Genomic DNA, 25,383 nt, shown 5'->3' with positions numbered 1-25,383 from the left:
TATATGTATGATAAACGCAAGGATCACAGATTACAGAGGAAGTAAACTGCTGGTAGCTGGCAATCCTATCCCTTCAACAAACAAAGTTTGCCAGTCAGAGGCCTGCAAATTTCTGTTTACTCTAAAGGGAGTCTGGCCAATTAGTAAAAGCTAATGGGAAAGTAACACACAACCCATGGTTGATCCCACAAAGGCCACATGTTCATTTTATGAAAAAGAGAAAAGGTACAAGAATAAATCCACCTTATTGCAATCTGCAAGGAATGCCCTTTAAAATGTACAAATATACAAATTGCAGGCTCGGATTGTCAAGTGGTAATGAATGCCCGCTCCTCGTATAAACAATGAATTAAATGTATACCTTAAATAAGTTTTCAATACAAAAGGAAATATTATAATAAAAACAATAAAAAAAAATGAGGGTCACACTTTAAAGCTACACTAAAACTGAAAACCAAGGAACGCATATGAGCAGTCACAAGCCACTGACAGTGATTAGTCCTCCCTCTGACAACCTCAAAATCTGCCACTATTTGAAGCTGGTTAACAAAATTAATTTGCTTGTTCTGTATTACAGAATCCTCGGATTGCCCAAAAAAAGAGGAAAAAAAGGTTCTCTAGTAGTGGGGGCACTCAATAACTCACTATTAATTGTATCATAAAATCAGTATTATTTATTAATAATTTATTACAATCATATTACTACCATGCACATGCATCAATATTTGTTAAAGTATTGAAATACAGTGAAGATAAGTGATGAAAGATAGGCTGTGGTGTTCTGTAGAGGGCCCATCCCCTACAGAAAGCGCAGAGTCGACTGGATGCTATCTATATCTAATGCAGAGACCACAGGAAATGGGGCGTCGTATCACAGGACAACAAACACTAAAGGCTGATAAGCACAAGAGGCTACAATGGGGAAAAAATTGTCTATTTAGCAAAAGTTGCAGAAGGGCAAATGCATATCAGTGTCTGTAAGATGTCTGAAGGTCTTTTGTTTTTCTTTTGTTTTGGAATCATGTACACACAGCACACTAGGGAAAATAAGTCAGAGTATAACGTTCACATATGAGTAGATTTTAAGAAACAATGTATCCATTTTTGTCAATTTAGGTTTAGTAGCACTTTAAAAAGAAAATAATTGTGGAAAATAAGCTATATGACCTTTCACAGTTATGTGTATGTGTGTATATCTATCTATCTATCTATCATCTATCTATATATATATATATATATATATATATATATATACATACATATATCCCTCAGTCTCAAGTCTCGCTCTATATATATTCTGTATATATATCGGGCAGCACAGTGGCCTAGTGTTTAGCACTTCTGCCTCACAGCACTAGGGTCATGAGTTCGATTCCCAACCATGGCCTTATCTGTTTGGAGTTTGTATGTTCTCCCTGTGTTTGCGTGGGTTTTCTCCGGGTGCTCCGGTTTCCTCCCACACTCCCAAAAAAACATACTGGTAGGTTAATTGGCTGCTATTAAAAAAATGACCCTAGTCTCTGTCTGTCTCCCTCTCTGTGTGAGTGTGTGTCTGTATTAGGGAATTTAGACTGTACGCTCCAATGGGGCAGGGACTGATGTGAATGAGTTCTCTGTACAGCGCTGCGGAATTAGTGGCGCTATATAAATAAATGATGATGATGATGATGATATATATTTACAGTACCACGCCACCACAATTTCTCCCAAGCCTGCATGCTTGGTGTCGCACTTGACTTCACCCTCTGCATTACATTATTCCTCACATCCAGTCCCTCTCTCCTTTTCGCCTCTAATTTAGAAATATTGCCAGAATATGCCCTTTTTTTTACCTAAGATGCCACCAAAACCCTTATCCTCTCTCATCTTCTACTGCCTTGACTATTGCAACCTCCTCTATCTGGCATTCACCTCATCCATGCTTTAATCCACCTTAAATCATACTTGCCAATTCCGGGAGACTCCAGAATTCTGGGTGGGTCTTACGGACTCCCGGGAGAGTATGACAGTGTCCCGCATCTGCCCACTTCCTAGTGAAGTGGGCAGAATTAAATCCAAAATGCCCCGATTCACCAGGAATCACGCATTTGGCCCCACATTAAAATGGCACAATTTTTGTCCAAACACTCCAGAGCTAAGTAGAGCACAAATAAAATCAATTGTAATAAACAGGAGTGAAAAAACAATAGAGGGCGTTCTACTAGAAGGTTATGAACAACAGGTGATGAACCAATTTTTTAGAAGGAGAAAGATAGGAAAAGTAGGAGAAAGAATCAGGCACAGAGGCAGGCGGAGAGGCGGTGTGGCGTGCCGCTAGGAAAGAACGGAGAAGTTGTGAGATGGGGATAGAAGAGAAAAAGAGAAGAAAGGGAGGGGGTAGGAACCAGGAGGATCAGGACAGAATGATTAGCTAGTTATAATGAGAAGGGAAGTTGGACAAGGAAGTAGTAAACCCATGACATACATATCTTATTAAACATTTTAGGTGTATTGCGAATAATGCTACTCATATATTCCATCTTATATGCATATCTGCCGATGACCGTCTGTAGCGTAGAGGCAGGGGGCTGTTTCCAGTCAGTAGCTAGTTGACATAGTGCGAATGAGGCTGTGTGTCTGAACATTTTCATCTGTAGGTAGCACCGGAAGGGATCAATTGCAAAAACTGGGATGCAAGATCGTGCAGTTCCATACAAAATAAGGTCAGCTTAGGGCATTGCCACTATATATGGGGGAAGGATCCATCAGATGTGCAACCTCACCAACACCTGCTAGAAGAGGCCGGGGAAAAAATTGCAATTTGGTAGGAACCAGGTACCAGCGATATAAGAGCTTATAAGCATTATTTTTCAGTTTTATACAGATAGAACCAGAATCTCCCCAAGATCCTCCTCCCACACAACCCCCACCCCCCATTCATGTAAGTCCCAGAGTCCCATATCGGGAGCTTTAAGTTCCCAATATAAAAGGAATATGAGGCCTTCAGTTGAGGACTGTAGGAGGGAAAGTGACTCGAAACACATCAATGGTTTGGTAGCTAGGGATGACTTACTGGTGGAATGAAAGATTCAAAATTGTAATTTTTGGGAAGAAAATTGGTAAATAAATAATATCTTCATTTTGACTTAGTCTATGTGCCCAATCCAAGAGATAAGATGCTGGTACCATTTTTCCAGGTCAAATTTGAACTATGAAAGCAAATTAGGGTAGTTGGCTTGGAAGAGCTGACTATATTGTTTGATAATATGAACGCCTAAATATTTAAATTCTCAGATGCCATTTGAAGGGAAAGTGCTGGGGAAGGCTAGATCTAATTGTGTCTGAAAGGTAAAAGTCAAACATTTCAGTCTTGAGAGGAAATCTGTCCCCACATTTTAAATTTACCTCCAATGCAACATGGTTTTGCCAAGGTGCAAAGTTACTCCTTAATAAATCAGGCCCTGTATGTGTTTGAAATCATAATATTAAAACCACCTGCCTAACATTGTGTAGCAACACCTTGAATTCTGTTATATTCCTGAACCCAATCCTGAACAATTTTTGCAGTGTGGCAGGGCGCATTATCCTGCTGAAAGAGGCCACCATCTTCCAAATACGAGTGTACACACTGGTGGGTTTTTCAGCCAATCATCGGACCAATCAGCCGATATAAGACCGTTCGGTCAAATATCGAGTGTGTATACTTACACGATGAACGACAGTCATTCCTAAGTGCCAATTGTCATTTCATCTGGTTGGTCGCACTGTTTAATAATCTCGTTCCAATCATCTTCTGATCATGCAGTGTGTATGCACTCATGTTTACGATCTCTATAGAGTTTACAGAGTCATGGTCTTTTCAGCCGATACCAGCAATGAACATGTCCCTGTGAGACAGAATATTTCATTCCAGAGTCACAGAAGCTGACAAAATTCGCTATGACATGTGGATAGCTATAACAAGGCAGTTTTAATCAGTGTGACATGAATGAATATTGTGCTGTCATTCTCTAAACGACTAAAGGGCCAGATGAAGAGCACAGATCTGAAGGTAAATCGTGTCTAGTGTGTACACATGAATCACCGATCAGAACCTTCAGTTGTAGGTACAATCGTTGTAGATAACATGTCAGTCGGAAAATTCTCCAATGTGTACCTAGCCTAAATCAAACAAACATTTCAATAATTAAGGTACCAGACTGGAAATGCTCCACTCTCATGGGTAATATTCAATATGCTGTGTAGACCCCGCAGAATTATTAAGCGATTATACTGTACCACTTAGAGGGCTCCTGGCCCGCCGTCCTGGACTGTTTCATCAAACAGAAGTTATTCCATTCATTATGGGTGTGGGAGGATAATAACGTGGCTCTGAGATCAACAACCAGACCTCTCCAGTGCATGTCCTTATCTCTGTGTGACTTAATACTATCAGCATACACTGTTTCCAGATAAAATGGCAAACGGATATGTCTATAGATCTCTAAATAATATCCGTGGTCACTTGCTAAATACTTCACACTAGCTTGACGCGTTTCTTCTCCTAGAATGGTGATTTCCTCAGGGTTCACGTTTTGAGCAAATCACCATTGTTATATGATAGGAATTCCTAGGTCCCGTATGGAGAGCTGTATCCTGGTGTCTCCTCTTTCGGATTAATTAGATATTTTTAATGTTATTTTGTATGGATGCGAGATACATCTTGTAAAGTTAAGGTTATTGAAGAAACATTGCTGCTCTTGTAAAGTCATAAACCAGCCAGGGACTTGTCTAAAATATTAAAATAAGAAAGTGCAAGTGGAGTATATGAAGCCTTATTAAATTAAAATCAATGAAATGTTGCATACTTTATTTTAAAAGGTAATTGTCTTGTCTGATGTTGGCGTCTCTTTATGGAGGTAGATTAGGAATCCCACCTAAATAAATTTTAGAATACATATATGTCCAAAAACCAGAAGAGAACATACTTCAATACAAGATATTTCAATGCTTATTTGAATGAATATCCTTTGGGTTCCCTTTATATGGTCCTATTTCGAGTACTTAAGAAATTTCAATTACTCTCTAAGGAGTATTACTCTCACTACAAAGAATCTGCAAGTAATAACAAAAACAAGAAGGCCCCAGGGAATCTCATTGATGCATCAAAAAGTTGCACATAAATTTCAAATATAAGAGCTGATCTGGACAGCACTGGTGGTGCAATCCTCCAGTGCAAGCAATCAGTGTATAATTCTTCTAGAGTCATAAAGAAATGTCACTAAAACTCTGGCAAAGCACTCCCCCCCCATTATGAATGGAATCTCAATCTAAACACAGCAAGTGGGACAGACCTATGCGTTTTGTCATGAGACTTCAAGGTAGAGTGCAATATATAGATCAAATTGGGGGTGTGGTGAGAATCACCTAGGATTGGCACATTATGAATATCAATATTATGATAAAGGAATGCACAAATAAAAAAAAAATAATGCATCGATTAAAATTAAGCCAAATAACGTTTGCCATTTTTTTTGTTGAAGACTGACTGGTAGATGCTATATTTCCTAAGATCATATAAGACCGAAGGTGTCCATTAGCCATTTTATCAGAGCTAAAAAAATAAAACAAAATGTTAGGTGTTACACCACTTGATTATAAGTTACGCTGAAAGATTTAAATCTATTGGCCATTTTCATGCAGCCCAAAGGATAGTACCCTATTGATTGGAGTGTGTAATACTTTGATATCTTTAGTATATTTAAAAAAAACATTTTCCTATAGGTAGTAATATACATAATAGTCATAGATGTTTGGTCCATAGATTTTAAATTCTCAATAGTATTTCTTGATAAATTGAAACGGACTTCAAAAATTAAGATCAACTTTTTTGTAGATAATTGTAAGGGACCTAAAATGGGGGAGAAGGAATTCTGCATGCAAGCAAAAGTACTTTCTGCGCTTACTAGTCGGACCGACGTCAAACTCTGCATGACCTTGACTGTTTAATGAAAGTTTGATTAGAAGTATAATTCCTTCTAGGGTTTAAAAATTGTGAGGCATTTTCATTTAATCTAAGAAGAGGGCAAATAATTGAAAGGAGGAAGCTGTTGGCAGTGACCCTTTTAAAGAACACACTGGTAGTAAGAATATTGAAATGATCTGTTTAGAAAAGTAAATCCCAAAAAATATATTGTAGTTTTTCATTTTATATGCATCATATTTCAATATTTATTTTTTTTGTCCACAAACTCCTGTATTAGAGCCTTTAAAATCCATCAATGTTGAATTATACAGAATATATTCTATACTTTATATACCTCCATGAAAAGATTAGCACAGCTAGGAGCAGATTTCGCCCCCATAGCTGTTCCGTTTTTGGAGATACAATTGGTTTTGGAATTGTGTTCGTATAAATTCTATTTCTAGTAATAAGAAAACTTTTTTTTTTTATTGCAATAAATTTGTGTCCCTTAACAGTCTATTGCTAGCCATTAAAAGTATTGTGGAGGATTGAGGTGTACAATGCCTTTACATCTATAATTAACCATTTAAAACAAAATTACTCTATTTTAAGTTTCAAGCGATTAGAAAAGTGCTTCCAAATCTGTGTTACAAGACTGAATCCAAATAACATATGGTTGCAAATTGTGATATATAAAGTGATGGTTCTCCTGGAAGGAGCGTCAAGTCCTTTGTCATTTTTCTGATACATTAAAAAAAATAAAAAAAAAAAATTAAATCTAGTTGGTGTATTATAAAAATATATGAATTCTTCTATACAAATCAAATTTTTTTTATTGGCTTATGCAACATACTAAATAATTCACAATTAAAAACCTCAGTGGGAACTTAATTTAACCAACTTATATGTGTCAAACTGTTAAAATTCTTTCCAATAACGACGTCTCATGTACAACGATGCCCTCTCCACTCCCCTGTTTCAGCTGCTCTGTTGACTCTTCCGGGGTCTTTACTAAGAGACGCCAATGCCTCTTGTCCTTCTTTAAGCGCTTATAATATTTATAATGTTTTGAATCTCTAAAATTATCTCTAAACAGAATGTAGAAAAAAAAAAAATATCAAAATAACTACCTTGTGACTACTGGATAAAATGTTGACGGAAGTGTGCATTGGGGTCGTCTTCCACTGGAATTATAGACCATATTAAAGGCAAGAATATTTCAAAAAAAGTCTAAGTAGTGTAAGGGATCTGTCAGACTTATTGAGGCAGCCATAACATTCATTATTATAAAGCCTAGAAATTTACTCAGGATCCCTGACCTCATTGAAGTAGGTCAGGGAGGTCATTGGTTCCTTGTAAATTAATAAGCTGCAAACTGACAACCATTGGTCCACTAAACACAATGGCTGCCTCCACACTGTGTAGGTGACCTAGAACACTGCTAAAATGCACACGAATGGTGTAGAATAGCAACGTCATCTAGTTTGTGTTTTGAGGGAGGGGGGGGGGGGGAATGCAGATCAACTGGAGACACAATTTTAGGCACAAATTTTATTTATTTATTCTCTCACCACAATTCACAGTTCAAGTGGGCAACTAATTCAGTATATATCTGAAAACAGGTATATTAAAAGTACAAAAGGGACAAGAACCAAAAAAAAAGAAAATACAAAAACACAACCGTAGCTGCTGCAATTAGCACATTTTACATTTAGGCTTTGCTTAGCATTCCCTAGTAAGTCCTATATTTAAATTCCAAAGACACAGCAAATAATTATACTCTATTTATATAGAAAATAAGCATCTTGCAATGTATAAAAATATGTAAACTACCACTTTTGGAATTCTTTAAAAAGGAGGGGGGGGGGGGAATCTTTGCCAAGCAGAGAGGAAAAAACCTGGTAACTACAACTTTGCTTAGCAACAATAGTGGGAGTGATAAAGGTGTGCACATACAGACAACAGTGAGATTTAAAAATGTAACCTTTATACAACATACTATGTGAAATAATGGATAGGGTAGTGTAAATGGTGACATTATGACGTATAACCTGAGGACTTTCTATAAGGCACTAAAGAGTGATTGATGGGGGGGGGGGGGGAATGAAAATGGGATGTATATCGTTTATTGTCAATTTTTCATGTCATAGAATAAATTAAGCCCAGATACACACGTTCGAAAGACCTAAAAACAAGTTAATTATGGAGAGAGACATAGAACACTGTCACATATAGAATGATAGAACGGTCTTACAAAATAGTAATAGCCAAGACTTCTTGTAAAACTGACACTTTTTCGAAGGTGGAAAAATAGTATGGATTTGAAATTGCTGGACATAAATGTAGCTCGGTTTATTAGAAATCTTCTATGTCACCATCTAGCGACAAATTGCACTGATATAGTAAACGTGTAGGAATGGAATTTTCGATGCATGACTCTGAACCTACACTGGCATAACCAAGACATAGAACGTATGCTGTAATATAACCAGACACCAAACACACATCTTATGTGCTGTGAATTCTCTACAATAGAATAAAAAAAAAAAAAAAAAAGCAAACACACACAAGAAATAATAATCTGTATAAAGTCCGCTAACAAATGGCTTTGAGGATTGAACTCCGGTTTCCAGCAACTGAAAATTTTAAACATTTTTGAATGTTAAACACATACATGATTTGGTGCAATAAAAAATAAATGTAACATTTGAATTGCAGTTTGAGCGAATCCTTCATAGTCCATTCGCTGCGATTCCTTCCGCTTGCTCAATTAACCGCACAGAAACAAAGGTCTTAGATGGTGTTTGCAAGACTCTTCTGAAGCCACCAAATCACGGCTGGGTCAGTCCTTTTAAAAAAGAGCATATCGGCTCAGTCAGATTTGTCTTTCTTTTTGCCGGAAACTTTACTGGAGACCACTGACCCCACGGCCGCCACGCTCCCAGTGACCGCCGACACTCCCCCCCTCACAATGCCAACGCCTATACTCGGCACCGATGTGACTGCTGTTTTGGTCACTTCGTAACTTTTTCCTCCTATCCAGGCCACTCCGCCTATGGTGGCGCCAACTGCCCCTTTAGTCATGCTGAATATACCCCCCGTTACACGGGAGAACATGCCAGACTGTGGTTGAGGGTGGTCTTTGACGGTAGCTAGAGGGGATACAGAAGAAATTATTAGAACAGTAAAGTATTATATATGGATTTTCCAGATCACTAAATAGTTTGCCATAAAAAATTTGACAGCTTTGCTATTGCTCTACTCTCCTACAAGCAGGAACAGAGAAACATCCTAACTGGACAGTGATACAATTTAGGCAACACAAATAAGGACCACGATAACTAAAATGTAAGTTGTTTTGGCGTTCTGAGTGAGGGAGGTGCAAAGCAAGTACTACATGAGTCAAATGCTATTGGGCGCAATACTTACAGGACCATCTCCCTCACACTGATTAAACAAAGACCAAAACATGTTGTAGTGTCACTGGTTGGTCCTGTACTGTGTATTAAGAAATGCTGATCGCATAGTGTTCATCCACACAAATACACTTCAAACATTGCAGGTATGTTCAATGCATAACATTGGGGGAGAGGGGGGGGGGGGGGTCAGGCAGGGGCATTAAAGTTACAAATAATAATAATAAAAAAAAAAGTTTCTTACAAATGTGTTGAGGTGTTCCCTCCCGCCTGTGAAAAACAGATTACAAAAGGAAGTTTCTTTGTGCCATTGTTAAGCACTCAGCAAGGTACTCCTGTCCTTCGGAAATGGTAAAACTCAATTTGATACAATTATAGAGCATCTCATGCTTAGAAATTAAAAATTAAAATGTTTGCAATCGCAGCAAACCTGATCGTCCCACTTACTTACAGCACTGGTAGCAAACAGAAAATATGGCAATTAATATTTCTTTATATATCCTGCAAAACCGTTATCTCTGAACTTTTCCAGGCTTAATTACAGACAGATATCAGAATCAAAAATAATTACAATAGGCTCCCACATCCCTACGTATAGACACTTAAGCACGGGCAGCTGTAAAGCATCCTGAGATGTGTTACACTGAGCTGAGTCTACCTCAAAATACTGATTAATAGATCACTATGAGCACCACATTCTCATGGTACTGACATTAGGGGTGAAATTCAATAGGCCGTGTTACTGTAAAAAAAATAACAGCCTGAGCAGTATTACTGTTATTACGGTAATAGTGCGCATAAATACAGTTATTATGGTAATTTCAACGCCGGCTTTTTGCTCGCAGCTTCCTGAGGCGTGGGTTGAATTTACCATAATAACGGTAATAGAGTTATTGCGGCACTAATCTGGGGGGAATTGAATTCCCCCCTAAGAGTACATCATAGTACTGACTTGAGATGCTGGATGGAGAGAAATTAATTAATAAAAAAGGAAAAACCAAGCAGTGTTCAGAGTCTGTCCAAGGTATGAAGAAGTCAGTATCATAAGTACACTGACCGGGTGAACCTCTGCAATCACTTTTTGGAGAGGCCTGGGCACTAGGCTAACCTTACAGTGAATGCAACATTGTGTGAAAAAAAATAAAAAAGCAGATGAAAGTGTGTGAGATGACACAAAACATAGAAAAACTAGGCACATTATATAAAAGAAAAACACAGTATCGTGTCAAAAGTTAAGTGGAATGATAAAGAAATATCCACCAGGCGCGAGAGCCTTCCATATCTACTACCTGCTGTGCCAATATCAGAATGTTGCAGGTTTATAAACACATCATATTAGAAGTGGAAATTAAGCTCGGGAAACATCAAAGCCATTTGTCTTGACGGAGCGCACCGGCTGTTCTTTTTAGTCTGACAATCTTCTTCTGCTCATCACTCGCCCCGAGCTCATCTATCAAGCTTTCATCCTCTTTTCAATCATCACCTCTCCAGATTTCAAAACCTGCCTTGCTTAACATTTGTGGGCAACGAGCACCTTTCCTTAAAGTAGGACTGCATCTGTCACATCAATAATACAAACTCTGGGCTGCGTACTTCACTGAGCTGTGATACAGGGGAGGTGCGAGAGGGACAGGTCTGCTCCGTCAACCCCATCACGAAAACACATCTGTCAGAACTATTTTAATTATTGAAGTGTACAGTTCAAATTGTAAGAAGTACGTCAACATCTGTGGAAAACAGCGCTGTCACAGTGCGTTAATCTTCACGTGTGACGGACAATTCCAGCACAATCTCATTACCCACTCCTTACATTCTCCTCCGCATTAAATAAACTAAAATGGAGAGTGTATGCTACTCATCCTCTATTTTGTGGCATACCAACTATTGTGGAACTACAAATCCAAGCAAGTTTGGCAGATAGACTTTGCCAAATAATCTTGCAGCTTTTACATATATATTCCAATGGTATAGAGATTAGAGAAAGATATATAGAAGAGTATAGTACATAAAAAAAACAAAAAACAATAGTCTATAAAAAAAACCAAAAAACTATTGAATGGGTCAAAATGAAAGTTTCAAAATAGAGTGTTATAGGGTTATTATAATTATTAAAACATTGTGTTTCATAAGTACTTTTGAATAAGTCCTATAATCATTGTTACAGACATGAAATGTGGCGTTTCTGTCCATTACTGAATGGAATCCCTGTGTGTAGCTCCTGGGTCTCTACAAGAGCCTTGCACAGCAGGTAAGTCTCATTGGGTGCTGTCTCTAAAGAGCCTGCGTGAGAGTTGAGCAACAGGGTCATCCTTAAACTCTGGCACACAAGCGAGTGGCCCAAATCAGAGCTACGGCAATTCAGCGGCTGGGTCAAGTAACCGGCTCACATCCAGCTTTACTGCAGGCTCTTACTCAATTCGAAAATTAAGCGAACATACAAGCCAATGTTAACCTTCTTCTGACTGCATTTACCAATAATATTGATTCCGATAGGATCGTCATGGAGTATGGCAGTCCTGTTCCGGTCACACATGCTGTGATACCAGGCCAATTGGCCGATATCGGTTGCAACGCTACAACATGAGAGACCAGCTTATGATATCGGTTGATCAAATTGGTCTATTCAACCAAATACCAGTCACCTTATGACCTCTGGATGCATATAGCAGATCTTTAAACAGAAAAAGAATACATTTCTATCCCAATCAGATCATACTGGATCAATGCATGAACATACATGTCTAAATTAATGGATAATCATAACTCAATCTGACCTGAGAGACAATACAGTTTGATTGGGATGATCCAATCTGATTGAACTGTAACATTGGATCACTAGTATTACTTGAAATTACACTAAGAGCTGAGACCAGTTGGCTATAATTTGACACCTCAGCAAACTACAGAGCCCAGGAGGAAAACCATTAGTATAAATAGCTGCAGCTCGTACAGTAAAACAAAGACTTCTTTAAATGTCATCCGCTCAGAAACCTGTTAAGATAGTTGTATGTATTATTAATTTTTATTGATAGGGCGCCACTAGGTGGGCACTACAGGGACAAACGATTACAATATGAGGCAAGGCAGCACAGTACAGTAAATAATAAGCACAGTAACTCAGTAAGTTCAAAGCACAGCTAGAGAGGGCGGGGGAGGGGAGAGGGAAGATTTGCATACAACGGAGCCCACGAGGGAGGGCGCGGGTGACAGGGAGACCCTCAGAGGGGAGAGGAGGGAGCGTGAGAGGGGACAGGGGGTGGAGGGTCCTTGAGGAGGAGGGCTAGGTAGCTGGAGAGCAGAGTTAGAAGTGGTGGAAACAGGAGGAGAGATGGCCCTGCTCAAGGAGCGTACAATCTAAGGGATAATATAGATTACACATATATCTATATAAGCAATGCACCAAAAGCCAGGGGCAGCGCTGATAATTAGGAAACATGCCCATTAATAAATTCTGACAAACATTAGTAATAACAAGAACAATTTTAAATCAAAGGCTCCATTAAGGTCTCTAACTAGTGTATCCAGAAAACCTCCCTCTGTTTAAGCCTCTGAATCGTACCACACCCAACCCAAGTACAGTGGTTGAAAACAAATTCAGGACCTGGGAACATATCTGGCTAGATTATGGCCCTTCCACAAGTAATTCCTTTAGTTTGGTCCCAATAGAGGACTTATGTTGGGAAACATAATATTTTATTTTCTTGTGTGGCCTCTCCTGTCTAGTTCAAGCCACACTAAGATAAAGCTATAAATGAGGCGTTCTAATGACCAAGTTGTTTACCTGGACGTTAAGGAGTAAAATGAGCTGTCAGTCACCTTATTACACCATTCACAACCTATTATTTATGTGTGAATCACCATATTATGCAGAATATTGGATCATTCACATCAGTCTAAACACGGATCTTTTCGGTTTCAAAAATGGCAGAGTAAAGGCTGAATTTAGCTGCACTCTGCAAATCCCTGCACAGATTCCCCAAAACCTCCAGAACCCAACTCAAGCTACTCAACCTCACTCACTTCTCCCCTCCATTCATCTGTGACTTCATCATGAGATACTGTCCTTCACAACCTCTTAGCTGTGCCCGAAACCTCCTCTCCGATTACCTCTGACTCCCACCTCCAAGACTTCTCCTGTGCCGCTTCTTTCTTATGAAGCTCCTACCCCGGCTGAACAGACTCTCCCCCAGCCTTCAATCTTTCAAGTGCTGATACTACTCCCTCTGGGCACTACCAACTACAAACCAGTCCCTCTGGCTCCTATCGTCTCCGAATTACTTTCTCTGTTTAGACTGTAAGCCCTCTCTACCCTGTGTATCATGTCTGGACCTTCTCAGTCATGCTCATATGTCCTTATTAAGCTCTGATTTGTCATACTGACTGGCCGGCGCTGCAGAGTCTTGTGAAACCCTCTAAATAAAATCGACAGTGAGGATTTAGTCTGCATTATTTTGACACTAAGCCATGAAAGCACACTGGGCAATCTGGGGGTAATGCTGACAACAGACCCCAGTGACTACAAATAATTCTCAGAATATGATCAGGGTTATGTAGTAAAATTTCAAGAACCTTAATGCTCCTAGAACTCTTCAAATGTGAATGACTGAAATTAAATTCACGGATACTCCCGATAGCCCCTACTGATTAATCTGTCAGTCGTAGCAGACAACTGATCATCTATAATACTCACACGCTTGCAGGTATAACCAGTGGACCGCGTGGGAAGAGGAATGACGACGAATGAAGTAGCCAATGTTTAGAGCCCGCAGGTTAAGATCAGAATAAAAGTGCTCCTTAAAAGATACACCGTAGTATCCATGTCGAAGTGGACACCATCAGCTGCCAATGTGAAGCGTATATTATAAAAGGACATTGGAAGATGGCAAGACTCAGAATGCTCTATTGAGATTTACAAAACTGATCACACCAATAAACAGGACCAGTAGATATAGACCATTATTTAAGGAATAGCAAAACATCTGCGATATCCTTCAAATATGATTTTGTACCCGATACTAGTGGATTAAGGACAGTCAGCGGCACAAAAAACCAACTTAGTTCCTGAAACAACTGGTCATTCAGGAGGCATATGAGATATTTAGATACATTATGGCCGAAATGCCTTTAATTTGCATATGTTCTTGTAATTGCCAACATTCTTCATAATTTGTAAACAGACATTTGTTTTGCCAGCCGGGTGGCATTAAGAAGTAGCCAGGTGGGGGCAGTTGTTATACTTTGCAAAACTAATGAAATATGTTGGAGGTTATTGCCCACACCTGCCAGGACTGGTCAGACTGGTGGTCAGTGGTCTAACACTGCTGGCTGCAGTGCTCACATAGTGCCTGTTCTAGTAGGAGAAACAATGGTTTATTCTATTATACTAGGACTCTGTTGAGCTCCAAGAGCCGGGTGACAAGTAAAAGCAGCCGGATGGAGCACCCGTAAACAGGTGCTGGGGAGAACACTGGACCAGGATTCTCTGAATAGTTTTCCCCAGAAGTGCTCTCTCTATTACTGACAATGCGTTACCTATTGTCTGTATTAATATGCTATTCTGTTGCATATTTTGTTTACATGTGATAATTACATTACCCGCTATACTGACTCCTCGCTTATTCCACTATGCGGGCGTTCTATTTAAACATATTCAACCAATAGGGCTTTCGTAATTGAAAAAGGACCACAGGATAAGCCCTAAAGCAATAATACATTTTCCTCTGCATATACTACTGGGGCAGCCTCTTATCAAAGATTCGGTGGAAAAACGTAACCTCTTCCTCAGCAAAGCCTCTGACCAGAGCAGTGGTGTTTCTCCTACCATTGGCCACTGGTTTTGACATAGAACCAACAGTCGTGACAAATCCAATGCAGCTGAACTTGCCAATAGCCTAATCCTTCTCAACCCCTACTCTAGCAACAGCATAGGGCACAGACTGAGAGAACAACATGTTGGCTTGGCTGTATAGATATAATTACGCTAAACCTTTGATACTGGAAGCATTAGATCACTTAGATGGGGAGATTACTTATGATGAAGAGGACCAGCCGAGATGAACACAAATATGCACCAGTTTGAAAGGGTTCTGCCTTAAAACTGCTGCGGTCTTTCGTAAAGTGTTAAGGGAGCATGCTGCTAATGTTTGTGGTGAAAGTCCATAATGACAGGAGCAGAAATTATATATATATGTGAAAAAGTTGAACGATTTAGGGATTAAAATTGAAGACAGCTGTGACTACGGCTCTGATACGGTTGGAGGTTTGCTCTGTTGCTGGATGGATGCCACTTATCTACTATGAAGCTTGCAGAAATATATTATCTAGCTAATATATTTTTGTGTCTGTAGCAATCCAAAAAATGAGAATAACTCATGCCATAGAAGATCAAGCTCGAGTAGCTAAAACAGGCCTGTCCAACCTGCGGCCCTCCAGATGTTTGTGAAACTACAAGTCCCAGCATGCCCTTCCAGCTATTTACAGGTTGTCTACTGGCAAAGCATGCTGGGGCTTGTAGTTTCACAACACCTGGAGGGCCGCAGGTTGGACAGGCCTGAGCTAAAATATAAACAATGGAATTCAGATTTCTCTGATCCAAATGGCTAATGAAAGGTACGACGTAAAGCCTAATTGGCTAACAAAAATAATGGCTTGAAAAAACAATTTGTCAAAACGAGGGTCGGCGTAAGCAGTGTATACTTCAATCTGCACAATCTAATTGCAGAGTAAGCATGTACATACGCAGTAATGGGACACTAATCTTTCAATTAAAGATATAATGGAGACAAAGTCCATTATGTTAGATTGAAGGGGGAAAGCTAGTGTTAGCCAACAGGTGATAATATCCCTTCAAACAATCCAATGAATCTAACAGCAGGTTGCTTTGCAATAAGAGGAGGTATTTAAGGACGAGTTTTATTCATGACAGAAGAACCTGTAAGGGATAAAACGACTAACATAAGCAAATATTTAATGATAGCCGTTATAAATGATTTTGCAACTTTTACAACCCTTGACACCAGAAAATCTGGCAAACATTAGTTACATTGTGTCTCAGTGTGAACTAGAAGTGGGGAAAATAAAGCAGCAACATTATAGCAGGTTAGGAAGAAATGATCTGTATATTACAAGCATAATAAAGCTGTAAACCTAAATTAGTGTAGTACAGGGTTGTACTGTGGGAAGATACATGAAACATTACCATTCTGACCAACTACTAAATCATTAATACAATTAAAAAAAGTCTCTGTCTCCATCATTAGATTGAAAATCTGAATGATATACACCAAAGAGCCACAGCATTAAAACAACAGACAAGTGAAGTGATTCACACTGATACTCTTGTTACTATGGCACCTGTTAAGGGGTGGGATATATTAGGCAGTAAGTGAAGTCAGTTCTTGAAGTTGATGTTTTGGAAGCAGGAAAAATGGGCAAGTGTAAGAATCTGAGTGACTGACAAGACGACTGGGTCAGAGCATCTCCAGAACGGAAGGGCCTGTGAGGTTTCTCAGTATGCAGTGGTTGGTACCTACCAATAATGGTCCAAGGAAGGACCACCGGTGAACCGACCACAGGGTCATGGGCGCCCAAGGCTCAGTGAAGTGCATGGGGACAAAATGTTAGCCTGCCTGGGACAATCCCAGTGTAGCATAAATTGCTGAAAAAGTTAATACTGAGTACAATAGAAAGGTGTCAGAACACACACCGCATCGAATCTTGCTGCGTATGGGGCTTCGTAGTCGCAGACCGGTCAGTGCGTCCAAACTGACCTTTGTTCACTGCCAAAAGCGCCAACATTGGGCACGTGAGCGCAGGAGCTGGACCATGGAGAAATGGAAGAAGGTGGCCTGGCCCGATTAGTCACTTTTTCTTTTAAATTATGTGAACGGCCGGATAAGTGTGCGTCGTTTACCTGGAGAAGACATGGCACCAGGATGCACCATGGGAAGATGGCAAACTGGCATAGGCCGTGTTATGCTCTGGGCAATGTTCTGCTGGAAAACCTTGTATTCATGTGGATGTTTCTTTGACACAAACCACCTACCCAAACATTGTTGCTGACCAAGTACATCTCTTCATGACAATGGTATTCCCAGGGCCGTCTTTCCCATTGGGCACGCTGGGCAGGTGCTCGGGGGCCCTGCAGCCCAGGGGGGACCTCCGGAGGCAGGAAGAAAAAGAAAACCCTGAAAAAAAGAAGAAAATACTTACCGTGCTGTCAGCTGGCGATCCGGCTCCCTCCCTGGTCTCCTCCTCCGTCGCGCTGGCAGTGCATGTCGGGCGTGACATCATAACGCCCGCCCGACATCCATTGCGGAGCGCGACGGAGGAGGAGACCAGGGAGGGAGCCGGATCGCCAGCTGACAGCACGGTAAGTATTTTCTTCTTTTTTTCAGGGTTTTCTTTTTCCTGCCTCCGACGGGCCCCCCTGGGCTGCAGGGTCCATATATATATATATATATATATATATATATATATATATATATATATATATATATATATATATATATATATATATATATATATATATATAATCATTATTTTTTTATTTTTGTATATATAGGGGCCCCGATGCACTGCTGTGCCCGGGGGCCCAAGAGGTTCTTAAGAGGGCCCTGGGTATTCCCTGATGGCAGGGACCTCTCAGCAGGATAATGCGCCCGGCCACACTGCAAAAATTGATCATGAATGGTTTGAGGAACATGACAAAGAGTTCAAGGTGTTGACTTGGCCTCCAAATTCCTCAGATCTTAGTCCGATCGAGCATCTGTGGGATGTGCTGGAAAAACAAGTCCGAGCCACGGAGGCCCCACCTAGCAACTTACAAGATCTGCTGCCAACGTCTTGGTGCCAGATATCACAGGACATCTCCTTTTGGAGTCCATGCCTTGATGGGTCAGAGCTGTTTTGGCAGCACAATATTAGGCAGGTGGTTTTAATGTTGTAGCTGATGGTTGTATACCACAGAAAAGAGGAATTACTTTCGATTGCATCATACGTCAAGAGATATACTACAGCTTTGATACTAGTACAATTATAAAGATTACTTATGGTCAGGAGGTTCACCCAAGTCTCCAGCACAAATATGCCCCAGTCTGCGAAGGCTTTCTTAAATTGTTAAGGCAGCATGCTTCTAGCCGAGCTCCATAACAGCGATAGACTCGTGGAGCAGCAAAAATAAAAAATTCAGGGAGTTGAACAAGGTCAGCAACGCAGGGGTTATAAGATAAGACAATAAAGCCAATGAAGTGCTAATGAAAAAGTATTTGGTTAGGATGAACTAATGAAATAGTATCAGATTTGTGCATAACATTTTAGTGATGAGTACCCGAATTTTCATTAGGACCTTTTCTAAAATGCATTGGCATTTCATTGAAGGGACGGTCCCATCAAGAACAGATGAACATCAGTGGACCTACCCATATAAAGTACATACGGCACATACCCAGTGATGACAGCCAATATTCATGGCAATGGAGCTCATTAATTCACTAGGGTATGGTGGCATTACTAATGCATGACACACAGAGGAGAGTCATTTTGTGGGCTGAACCATTTTCTGTTTTATCCCTTTGAGAGGTCACTAGTTCCTAGAGAACGGACAAGGTGTATTCTTTTAAATGGCAGTTGGGTGAGGTACTTTAAAAGTGAAAAAGGGGTAGATGTATTAAACCTTCTAAACAGGAAAGTGAAGGTGTTGCCCATAGCAGCCAATCAGATTCTAGCCATCATTGTTCTAGTACATTCTAGAAAATGATAGCAGCCAATCAGAATCTAACTATGGGCAACACCTCCACTTTTCCTTTTTTAAAAGGTTTGACAAATCTACCCCAAATGGTTTACTTTCAACAGCATAAGTAATTTTATTAACAGGAATTGTAACTGCCATATTGTCATAGAATATGCCTTTTGGGTGCCACATTATCACAAAAATCTTAACATTCTTTCTTTACTAAGCAGAACTTTTTTTTTATGCATCTCTAGCACAATAGAAAATCCTATTTTCACACTTCCCACTGAATTCAAGTGTCGAAGAGAAGTTCCTAGACCGATCAAAAAAATAAGTGTTTCTCAAATAAGCACCTATTCCTACAGTGCTATCTATAAGGGTAAATCTGGTTCTCTGTGCCAGAGACTCCCACTAATGCAGCCAATCTCACTGCAGAGGGTAGTTCTGTACATTCTGGTGCCCAAAATAGCTCTGTCATAAGAATTGCCTCACACCTGATATTGTATCTGTTCATGCCACAAAGACTGGAAAGCAAAGCAATGTGATGCTTATGTAAACACAGACTATTTTCATATTCCAGATTTGTAACATTAGGTCAGAAGCTCAAATATCCAGTCACAAGACCAGATTGTTCTGCAGGCTTTCTACAGCTCTGCACATCAATCATTACAATTACAAAACTACCCCAAAAGGGTGTCTTCAGAAAAGAGTGGGAGAGAATTGTAAGAAATAAATTTCTTAAAAGCCAACCTCAAAGAACACAATGGCAGAGGTCCCTAATATTTGTGACAGGTGGATAACCTACATTTGGATTTACATTAATATTCTATTTTGAGAAGTTGTTTGGTGAAGCAATCGATTCACTTGGAGGTGCTGCACGTGGCGATTCTGTTGTTCAACCCAATGACTATACATACAGTACGACAGGTGCAACTGTTCAGAAGTTGGGCCAATGACCAGAATAGAGGATCCCAGACGAAACAGACCTCGTACATCGACATGGTGAACAGCAAGACCGATTTCTGCATTCTTGAGAAACTTTATACAGGCACCTGATTGGACAGTGCCCCATTATTCCCATTCATAAGATTTTTCAATATCCCACCCACTCCAGGATTCATCATCATTTATTTATATAGCACCACTAATTCCGCAGCGCTGTACAGAGAACTCATTCACATCAGTCCCTGCCCCATTGGAGTTTACAGTCTAAATTCCCTAATATACACACACACACACACACAGAGGGAGAGACTAGGGTCAATTTTGATAGCAGCCAATTAACCTACCAGTATGTTTTTGGAATGTGGGAGGAAACTGGAGGACACGGAGGAAACCCACGCAAACACAGGGAGAACATACAAACTCCACAAAGATAGGGCCATGGTTGGGTATTGAACTCCTGACCCCAGTGCTGTGAGGTAGAAGTGCTAACCACTAGGCTACTGTGCTCTCCTTAGACTTCACCACAGTACATACCAGCGGTGATTAAAGGACCAATTGTAAGATCCCCTGGGAGAGGCCATAACTGAAGAAGGGGGCTGTAAGAAAGTTCACAAGAGCTTTAAGTGTGTACAACTAGATTGGAAAATGGCAATTCCTTGGTGTAAAAGTGTAATTACCATCTGGTGCCTCCTCCCGTAGATATGCAGGAACCTCCTCTTCAGATTTCTCTGTCTGATTCATTGTGCCTAAGACACAAAACACAACATACATATAATTATACACAAGAATAAATCTGCTTAAAGTAAATAGAACCCTGTACCTCTAGGTCACAGAGCAACAGTATGCAAGAATTGCAAAGATGTGATGTGACTGCAAGGCTGCTTGCAGTAGGGGACCCTAGAGACACAACGCTGAACACAGCCCATTATCTTCTGTCGTACAATGCATACAAAAACAACATTCAGCAGCCATGTAAAGGTTACAATGTATTACATACTATGACAGAAAAGCTGAAGACAAGTTCTAAAGCAGGTCTGGCCAACCTGTGGCGCTCCAGGTGTTGTGAAACTACAAGCCCCAGCATGCTTTATCAGTGGATAGCCAGCCGATAGTTGGCTGGGCATGCTGGGACTTGTAGTTTCACAAAAGAGAGCCACAGTTTGGCCAGGCCCGTTATAAAGTACTTGGACCCAATGCTAGATAAATACCCCATGTTATGCAATTACGCTAATGGACACTAATGTATAGTGACTCATGGGAATATTTATAGATGTAGCAAAAAAAATATATACTGACAAGCTGATAATTATACAAGTTCTGTGCTACAAAGCATGCATATCACCATAAGGACAGGTTAGAACCTGTCTGTCTGTCACCACCTGATCCACAGCTATTGCTAAACTACAAGATCCATGCTTGTTTACCAGCCACTGTCCCATGAGGAATCATGGGAGATGTAGTTCAATAGCAGCCATAAGGTAAAAATAGAGATAAGGAACCTGTGGCACTCCAGCGGTTGAATAATTACTAGTCCCAGCCTGTCTTGACAGCCGGAGGCTAGTGGCAACTCTACGCTAGGAGGTTCAAAACCCTACTATGACAAGTATGCATACTGTACATTACACAGGTCAAGCTACTATATGTATAAATAGAAGCGAAAAAGAAAAATAAGGAGAATGCAAATTTTAAAATATATATATTAGAATAAAATTTTACAAAGAAAAATCCAATTAAAACAAGTTGCTATTGACAGAAAATGTTGCACCATAAGATTCTAAAATATTTTTAAAAAAGGTATAAAACAAATGCAACTCAGAAGACCCACAGGGGTCAAAAGCAAAATATGAATTGTTGCCAACATTCTAAAAATACATTACAGACAATCGTAACACAGCAATTACAAGTATGCACAGCTATTGTGCAAACCAAAAGTGTCATCTGCACTTCTAGTCACGGCACTCAGTCTGCAATCTGCTCCCAGTGCTGTACTTTGATAATATCATGTTTTGTAAGCCTGCTGCTGAACAAAAGGTCTGTAGAAGGGAGGAGGTCTGGCTTACGATTACAGAGAGGCTTTTCTTCACTCTAGTGACGTGGCAGAGAGTTAAACCTGATCTCTAACTTGCTGTAAGATCTGCCACGCTTTACAGCAACACTTCCATGTCATCCCAGGGGATAAAAGATAACTTACCTATATATACACACACACACACACAATGCTTATACGGAAAGGTAAACCCTTCCCCGATCCAGAAAGAGTTGTTATAACAAATCATCAAGGTATAATAGGTGTAACTACTTAGCTGCTGGAGTTCTAAAGGTGACAAAGGTTTACAAGTAACTTTTTGTGGGTGCCTGGGAGTAAAGGATACACAGCACTGGGAAACAAGCCCCAAAAAAAAAAAGAAAAAAAAGAGGCCCATTCCTAAATTACCAGCCATCCCAGAGGATAAGTATTTGGAAAATTCCAGCTACTGCGCAAAAGCAAACATTTAACCATGTACGTCCTAAATTATGCACAAGTCAGGAGTGGAGTCACAGAAAAACCAACAACTGCATACAAGTAAACAAAGGATATTTGCCCAGGTAATTTTGACTTGCAGATTGTGCAGGAAAGGATGCGTGTCCATCTTGCAAGAAATACAGTTAACCCCTTCATTCTATGCCAGAAGTCATTACACTATGCAGAACTGTGTGAGTGTATATACACATACAGCTTCATCTAGAGATAATACATACAGAGATTTAAATGTGCATATATCACATGCATAAATACACAAGTTCCCACTGGACATAACACTATTAGAATTAGAACTAATTGTTCTTGCAGTCACTATCCTGCTGGAACGAATACACTCTACATTCCCTATTACTACCAGTGTTATGACGTATCTATGTCACAGTGCCAAATATCACCATTTTGGAATCATCCAATATTTTTGTTTGATTTACAGCAACTCAGATTTACCCCACAGTGACTGCTACTACCCTTACTGGAGCTGGTCCTTCCCACAGCACCTATTGATGCCTTTCACTGATCCATCCCACAGTCCCTATCACTGCCCTTGGCTGGGCCATCAAAATCTGTACTATTACCTTCAACTAGTCCATTCAACAGTCCCTATTGATACCCAATCTAGAACTTTTCTTCATTTCACAGGCCCTATTGATACTTCAAGATTTTATTTTTTTTATCATTACAGTCCCTATTGCTAACCCATCTATAAAGTTTTCATAGCACAGTTCCTTTAGCAGGCCTGTCACTCTAGGTATTGTGAATCTACAAGCCCCAAAATAATCTGCCAATGGAAAGCCATTCAATTACTGGTAGAGCATGCCGGGACTTGTAGTTTCACAACTTCTGGAGAGCCACAGGTTGGTCAGGGCTGCCCTATCGCTCCCCCATCTAGGACTTTTCCAGTGCACAGTCCCTATAGCTCCCCCGTCTAGGACTTTTCCAGTGCACAGTCCCTATAGCTCCCCCGTCTAGGACTTTTCCAGTGCACAGTCCCTATAGCTCCCCCGTCTAGGACTTTTCCAGTGCACAGTCCCTATAGCTCCCCCGTCTAGGACTTTTCCAGTGCACAGTCCCTATAGCTCCCCCGTCTAGGACTTTTCCAGTGCACAGTCCCTATAGCTCCCCCATCTAGGACTTTTCCAGTGCAGTCCCTATAGCTCCCCCATCTAGGACTTTTCCAGTGCACAGTCCCTATAGCTCCCCCATCTAGGACTTTTCCAGTGAACAGTCCCTATAGCTCCGCCATCTAGGACTTTTCCAGTGAACAGTCCCTATAGCTCCATCTAGGACTTTTCCAGTGAACAGTCCCTATAGCTCCCCCATCTAGGACTTTTCCAGTGAACAGTCCCTATAGCTCCCCCATCTAGGACTTTTCCAGTGAACAGTCCCTATACCTTCCCCATCTAGGACTTTTCCAATGCACAGCCCCTATAGCTCCCCCATCTAGGACTTTTCTAGTGAACAGTCCCTATAGCTACCCCATATAGGAACAGCCCCTATAGCTCCCCCATCTAGGAACAGCCCCTATAGCTCCCCCATCTAGGAACAGCCCCTATAGCTCCCCCATCTAGGAACAGCCCCTATAGCTCCCCCATCTAGGAACAGCCCCTATAGCTCCCCCATCTAGGACTTTCCCAATGCACAGTCCCTATTGTTAACCCTTAAAGGACTTTTTCATCGCACAGTCCCTATAGCTATCGCCACAAGAACTGGTGCATCTCGCAGTCCCTATTACTACATCCACTGCAACTGCTGACCCTGCTGGGACTGGTCCATCACACGGTCCTTCCTGGCAGTGCTGCTCGCCTCTAGCACGGACTCACCGGGAGCTCGTATGACCGCGGACTCCGAGCCGACTCACTATCAGTGACCGCTGTACAGCTCCAGGTCACGGATCCTGTCTCCCTCCGCCGCTCACACCGCTCTCTGCGGCCGCTGCAGACGTGGCGCCTGACGCATCCTTCTCAACACCCAATCGTAGCGTCAGTCAGGCTCAGCCAATCAGCGCCCAGCTGGGGTCAGTGACGTGGAGCTGCCCAGATGTTCCTAAATCACCGTTAGTTAGTTAGGTGCCAGCTGCGGGCTGGGGCGGGGGCTGCGCCCACAGCGCCCACAGTGCCAGTCCTTCCGGGTGTAGCTCACACCTGCTCATCACTAGCATAGTGCAACCTCAAGTGGCACAGAGGAATATAGTAACATGTGGTGTCACACCTCCCAAGTTCTTATGTTTCTATGGACAGTTCCAGGTTTTAAAGATTTGCCCCTGGAAATGTCCTTATTTTTCATTATTGACCAACTGCACATAATAATTATTCTGCATACTGTGTAATTGTTATTATGGGGCTTTATATAAGATTTAATAAAGAGGAGTATTGATCAGCAGTCAATACACATGTATCACCTCTTTGTCTGTTTTACCCAGTTTGTTTATTAGTTTATTATGTTTGTCCCCAATTGTAAAGCGCTACAGAATATGTTGGCGCTATATAAATAAATGATGATGATGATAGTAGAACCTTGTGAACTTATCCACTGAAATAATAACATAGGAGCCAACTTAAAATTGATTTGGGGGGGGGGGTGATTTTGTTATTCTAATTACTCACCCCTTATAATTGAAAAATGCCACGCATGGACATGGTTATTGGTAGCACAAACACTGGGTGTGCTCAAGCACCCACAGAGCTGGCTCCTGTGGATAACACCGCATGTTATGTGTTTAGATGCATCTGCTCGGCAGCATGATTTTAATTTATTTTAAAGAATTAGGGCTTGTACAGAGACGGAACTAACAAGCTGTGGGACCCAGTGCAGAGAGGAGGGAACCGGAACCCAGACCCTCTTTATCTGT

General features: G+C 40.8%; 1 protein-coding gene across 1 annotated transcript; it reads right to left on the bottom strand.

Moving 5' to 3' along the window:
- Positions 1–7,459: 7,459 nt before the first annotated feature.
- Positions 7,460–24,511, bottom strand: TMEM263 (transmembrane protein 263). Its single transcript, XM_075210185.1, has 3 exons — positions 24,356–24,511; positions 20,692–20,760; positions 7,460–9,075 (listed from the first exon to the last, which is right to left on the bottom strand). The coding sequence occupies exons 2-3, from the start codon at positions 20,753–20,755 to the stop codon at positions 8,795–8,797; spliced, it is 345 nt and encodes a 114-aa protein (XP_075066286.1). The 5' UTR covers positions 20,756–20,760; positions 24,356–24,511; the 3' UTR covers positions 7,460–8,794.
- Positions 24,512–25,383: the final 872 nt, after the last annotated feature.

The sequence above is a fragment of the Mixophyes fleayi genome, chromosome 4, assembly GCF_038048845.1.
Source record: "Mixophyes fleayi isolate aMixFle1 chromosome 4, aMixFle1.hap1, whole genome shotgun sequence".
Taxonomy (NCBI): domain Eukaryota; kingdom Metazoa; phylum Chordata; class Amphibia; order Anura; family Limnodynastidae; genus Mixophyes; species Mixophyes fleayi.
Note: the sequence above shows the minus strand (reverse complement) of the source record. Positions and strands in the feature narration are given on the sequence as shown.